Genomic DNA, 5,774 nt, shown 5'->3' with positions numbered 1-5,774 from the left:
ACTCAAATCTTGAAGCTCTTGGAACTCTTCTTGTTGGAAATGGGGAAGAACAAGAAGAAGAGAGAGAGAGAAGCTCCTAGGGCTTTTTAGAGAGAGAGTGAGGCTGCAAAATGTGTTCCCAAAAGACCAAGGGTAATATATATATAATTTGGGTAAGTTCCCAAATTGCCCCTCCTCCAAAGTTCTGAAAATAGGCTAAAAACGCACCTGGCGCGATAGTGGCGCATCGCGTCATTGCAGCGCTAGGATGAATATGCCTAAAACCTGCACACCTCGTAGTGGCGCGCCGCGCCAGAGACCAAACTACTGAGGCATGCTTCTGGCGCGATAGTGGCGCATCGCGCCCTTACAGCGCCAAGGCCATATTTTTTGGGTTCTGGAAATTTGGCCTGAAAAACTCTACACAACTTTTAGCGGCGCGTCGCGCCAGAGGTCAAACTACTGAGGCATGTTCCTGGCGCAATAGTGGCGCATATGGATGTCCATGGAACCCACTTTCACGGTAGTGAACAATATTTTCAAGAGGAGTGTTGTAAAACAAGTCAACACGTGGATGTCCATGGAACCCACTTTTACTGTAGTGAACAATATTTTCACTGCAGATTTGAATAATTATAAAATAGAAAACATGATTTATATTAGTAATTATATAATAGTTATTTTAATTATTCTTTTTCCATACAAAGCATGCTTTAGATTGAGACAATAATACAAGAATACAAGTTAATGGTCAATAACTATATCAAAGTTGACTCATGGGAAAAGAACATAAATTAATATTAGGTTCACATAAATATAAAACATTATTTTTCTTCTTATTTAGAGTTTTTTTAATGAGAAATCCATCTTTTATATTTTAAATCTCTGTGAATATTGGTTTCTTTAGGAATAAAATAATTTATGAACATTTATGTGAAAGCATTGAAAAGGAAGAAGAAAAAGGTAAATGAAAAACTACATAAATTAAATATATTAGTGAAATTATTTATTCAAACTAAGAAACTGGAGATAATTTTAGAAAATTTACCTAAAAATTGAGTCATTTGATGTGAATTATGCAGTATACAATATAATAATTTTGAAATAAAATATAAAATTATTTTATTCTATATTTGATTGAAGATATTAGATAATTTTTGAATTACTTATTTAATTATTATAATAAAATATTTCTGATAAAATAACTTATTTTAAAATAGTTAGTTCGGAAATAATTTGTTATAAAAAAAAGGAGAAGTAATATAGAGCTGTATTTATTGAGCCACTTTACAGCTGTCTCCTAAAGCTACTTGTTACTACAATTCATCACTTTGTTAGGTATAAGAGCTATTAGAGAGAGAGAGAGAGAGACGACTTCTTCCTTCAAACTTGAAATATTCACCCATTTCATTTCAATAAACTTTTTTCTACAATATTAATTATCATCTGTTTTGCTCCTTTTTATGGTTGGATCAGAAATTGAAGATATATACTTGTTAACTAACTGTAAGTCTTCTTCTTCATGAATTACTTTTTTCTCATAGACACTGAATTAGAGAGTTGATTTCTAAAATGCTCCACTCAACTATTAGTTACTATTGAAAACAAGGAAAAAGACGATTTTTCTCAGATGAACCTAATCCCAAGAGTTGGTGAACTTGCAGGAATTTTCCTACAGAAGATGGCTGAAAATGAAATTGAGGAAATGTTAGATCACCTGAGAAGGATCAAGAGTGGAGATGATCTGGATATTGAACAAATTGAGATACTTGAAATGGTGCTAATAGTTTTTAGAACCTATATAAAGTATCAACATGTTCTTTTGCCTGATTTCTTAGTCAAACTCACAAAGTATGCCAAATGGACTGTGCAAATGCTTGACAAGGTATTTGATGGGATTCCAGATGAATGTAAAACTAACCTTAACCTGGAAAGGCTAGAATCACATTTGTTGGAATTCTTTGAAGGTAATACCAGTTTAAGTTACAATTATGGGTTGAATGATTTTGATCTGTCAGAATGTATGGATTGCCTCGGAAAGAATCTAAATGATGTACTGATGTGCCTGGAAGAGGCTGTGTCTGACGCTCTTGAAGGACACAGATTTATAAAGCAACTGAAAATTGTTCAAAAGAAAATGAAATTTTTGACATTCTTATATGTCACAGAGATAAATGGTTACGTCGACCATGAGAAGCTGGAATGTTTGGAGACTCGAATTCTGTTCATGGCAGACAATGTGGGACAATTTTGTCTTTCTATATTAGTTGTGGTTGTTGCTGATTTTGTAGATTATGAGGTTGAGGGTGACATAGATAGGTATGATTTCTTATATAAACTTTCTTATCTATTATGCTTGATTAAGCTAGTGCAGCTGGAAATGAAGAAGATTTTTCTCAGTGAACTAAAGGCTTCAAAGTTTACTCAATCAAGAACTTTCAAGGACAAGAAATTACCAAAAGGATTTTCACATCATCTCCACAGTCTGCTGGTGTATCTCAGAAACAAAAAGCTCGAGAACTTTCCTAATAATGTCTTTGCTCAAAATATTGATGTGGCAATAGAGTTCTTATTGGTATTCCTTGATGCTGATGTGTCAAATCATGTTATTAATGGTGACTGGTTTAATGAAGTTATGGAAAAGGTTGGAGCTATAGCGGGTGATGTTCTATATGTAATTCAAAAGCTTCTTCCTAGCTCCATAAACAAAGATGACACTAGCAAAATAAGTCTTTGCTCGATACAGATATTGGAGAAAACTAAAGATCTGAAGGCACAAGTGGAGACGTACTACAAATCCTTAAAATTTACTCCATCTCAGTTCCCCACCTTTGGTGGATTGAGCTTTCTAGATTCTCTTTTAAGGAAACTGAATGAGATGTCGAAATCTAAATCTGGTTTAGATTTCCTGATGAAACCTCTTTTAGGGAATTTGGAGAAAGAGCTATCATCTCTTACATCCAGTTTAGAGATGGAGCTGTCATCCATTTTCAGAGATGTCGCAAAGGTGCACCATGAACATAAAATTCTTAAAGATCTTCAGCGACGTACCCTCAATTTGGCATATGAGGCTGAGGTTGCCATTGACTCTATTCTTGCTCAGTATAATGCTTTTTTGCATATTTTTTGCTCACTTCCTACAATCTTAAAAGAGATCAAGAAAATTAATGCGGAGGTGACTGAGGTTTGGTCGGCGGACATTCCTCTCAATCCTCACAATGAGGTTGCTCCATTTGAACATCTGCCAACTCGACATAGCAATCCTGTGACTGATGAGGAGATAGTGGGTTTTGAGATAGCAACAGAAAAAATGTTTCAGTATCTGATTAGAGGTACAAATGAGCTAGACGTCGTCCCAATTGTAGGCATGGCGGGACAAGGGAAAACAACAATTGCTAGAAAGGTGTACAATAGTGACAACATTGTTTCTCATTTTGATGTTCGAGCATGGTGCATCGTTTCCCAAATGTATAATCGGAGAGAGCTATTACAAGATATTTTTAGTCAAGTTACTGGTTCCAAGGACAAGGAAAATGACGTTTGCGTACTTGCTGGCATGTTGAGGAAAAGACTAATGGGAAGGAGATATCTCATTGTCCTAGATGATATGTGGGATTGTATGGCATGGGATGACTTAAGGTTTTGTTTTCCAGATGTTGGAAATAGATGCAGAATAGTCGTAACAACTCGACTTGAAGAAGTGGGTAAGCAAGTCAAGTACCGTACTGATCCTTATTCTCTTCCATTCCTCAAAACAGAAGAGAGTTGCAAATTGTTGCAGAAAAAAGTGTTTCAGAAGGAAGATTTCCCGCCTGCACTTCAAGATGTGAGTCAAGCAGTTGCAGAAAAATGCAAAGGGTTGCCTCTAGTGGTTGTCTTGGTATCTGGAATAATCAAAAAAAGGAAAATGGAAGAATCTTGGTGGAATGAGGTGAAAGATGCTTTATTTGACTATCTTGATCGTGAATCTGAAGAATATAGTCTGGCGACTATGCAGTTGAGTTTTGATAACTTACCCCATTGTTTAAAGCCTTGTCTTCTTTATATGGGGATGTTTCCGGAGGACACAATAATTGCAGCGTCTAAGTTGATAAGTTTATGGATTGCGGAAGGATTCGTGGAGAACACTGAATCTGGGAGATTAATGGAAGAGGAAGCTGAAGGTTACTTGATGGATCTAATTAACAGTAACATGGTAATGCCTTCAAAGAGAAGTTATAATGGTAAAGTCAAATACTGCCATGTTCATGATGTTGTGCATCACTTTTGCATGGAGAAGAGTAGAGAAGTAAATTTTATGCTGGCAGTGAAGGGGCATGCTATCCAGTTTCAACCTTTGGATTGGAAGGGAAGTCGAGTGAGCTTCAGTTTCAGTAGAGAGCTTTCCAAGTTAGCATCTCTGGTCTCCATAACACAGAAGCCTTTCCACCAACACTTGAGGTCACTGATAACAACCAATCGAGAAGAATTTATTGATGCGATTCTCTTCTGTGAGATTAGTGAATTGCGACTTCTTAAGGTCTTGGATTTGAGTTCTTTTAATATGATATGGTTGGCGTCATCTACATTCAAACCACTAAATCACCTGAAGTACCTCGCAGTTTGGGCAGATAAATTCTATTTTCATCCAGAATCACATCTGCCCCATCTAGAAACTTTAATTGTGGAGGATAATGATAATATAGTACTGTTACCAGCGTCTTTTTGGGAAATGGAAAAATTAAGGAATGTTGAGATTTTTCAAGCTGAATTTGATTTGGAAGAGGATGAGCAGGGGATCTTTGAAGAATCCTCAAAATTGGAAAACTTGAGGATATTAAGGAATGTTATATTTCGAATTCGCAATGCTGATAGGATGGATGTGTTATTAAGGAGGTGTCCTAATCTTCAACAACTTGAAATCACTTTTTCGGACACTAACGATTCTGCAGAGCCGTATTGTCCCAAATTGGAGAATCTTACCCAGCTTGAAATACTTCAACTTTCCTTTCTGCATCCCCATATTCTATCTGGGTTACAGTTGCCTTCAAATTTAAACAAGTTGGCACTAAATGGGACTCATATAGAAACGGCTATTCCCTTCATTGCGGGACTACCAAACCTGGAGTATCTCCAATTACATGATCTGCATTTGTTTCAATTAGAAGAGTGGTGCCTTGGAGATATTACTTTCCCTAAACTTAAGTTGTTGAAACTGGTGGAGTTACGTATCTCAAGGTGGGATGCCTCGGAGGAATCCTTTCCCCTGCTTGAAACACTTGTTATAAAAGAGTGTTACAAACTCAAGGAGATCCCCCTTAGCTTTGCAGATATTCCAACACTGAAACAGATTAAGTTGATTTATTGCGACAACAAAGCTCTTGAGGCTTCAGCTGTGAGAATTAAGGAAGAAGTCGAAGAGATTGAAGGATGTGACCGTATAGACCTCGTCCAAAAACACAGTAAGATTGTAACCACTAGTACCGATTGCTAAGTTTGTTTTCATTGATCAACTCTTTTTATGTATGATTGGAGACATATTAATAGGAAATCTTTCACTGATTTCCTGTTTTTATGCAGCTTTATTATTTTGACCAATTTCTCTCCACTAACATCTTCATAGCTCAATACAGATCAACCATGTTGTTGTTGTTGAGTACTTGTTGACGGTGCAATGTTTGGACAAATCCTTCTTTGTTCTCTTTGATATAAAGCCAGGAGATTCACTAACAATGATATAGACTAGCAGAATGAGCATAAATTGTACGCAAACAAGTCCAAAGGTAAAGAAGATTCTCTGTTTATAAAAGCCAAAG

General features: G+C 36.4%; 1 protein-coding gene across 2 annotated transcripts; it reads left to right on the top strand.

Moving 5' to 3' along the window:
- Nucleotides 1-1,349: 1,349 nt before the first annotated feature.
- On the top strand, nt 1,350-5,774 carry LOC129883152 (putative late blight resistance protein homolog R1A-3). 2 transcript variants are annotated; one of them, XM_055957749.1, is made up of 3 exons: nt 1,350-1,485; nt 1,644-5,420; nt 5,592-5,774. In XM_055957749.1, exons 2-3 carry the CDS (start codon nt 1,661-1,663, stop codon nt 5,612-5,614), a joined length of 3,783 nt encoding a protein of 1,260 aa, XP_055813724.1. In that variant the 5' UTR covers nt 1,350-1,485; nt 1,644-1,660; the 3' UTR covers nt 5,615-5,774. The 2 variants fall into 2 exon arrangements, with proteins under 2 accessions (XP_055813724.1, XP_055813723.1); XM_055957748.1 differs by having other exon boundaries at nt 5,582-5,774.

Source organism: Solanum dulcamara, chromosome 3, assembly GCF_947179165.1.
Source record: "Solanum dulcamara chromosome 3, daSolDulc1.2, whole genome shotgun sequence".
Lineage (NCBI taxonomy): Eukaryota > Viridiplantae > Streptophyta > Magnoliopsida > Solanales > Solanaceae > Solanum > Solanum dulcamara.
The sequence above is the reverse complement of the archived record's forward strand: the minus strand, read 5'-3'. Positions and strand labels throughout refer to the sequence as shown.

Coding starts and splice junctions, on each gene's coding strand:
- LOC129883152 (XM_055957748.1), top strand. CDS start 1,661: ATGGCTGAAAATGAAATTGAGGAAATGTTAGATCACCTGAGAAGGATC. Junction 5,421..5,581: donor AGACCTCGTCCAAAAACACA/GTAAGATTGTAA, acceptor ACATCTTCATAG/CTCAATACAGATCAACCATG.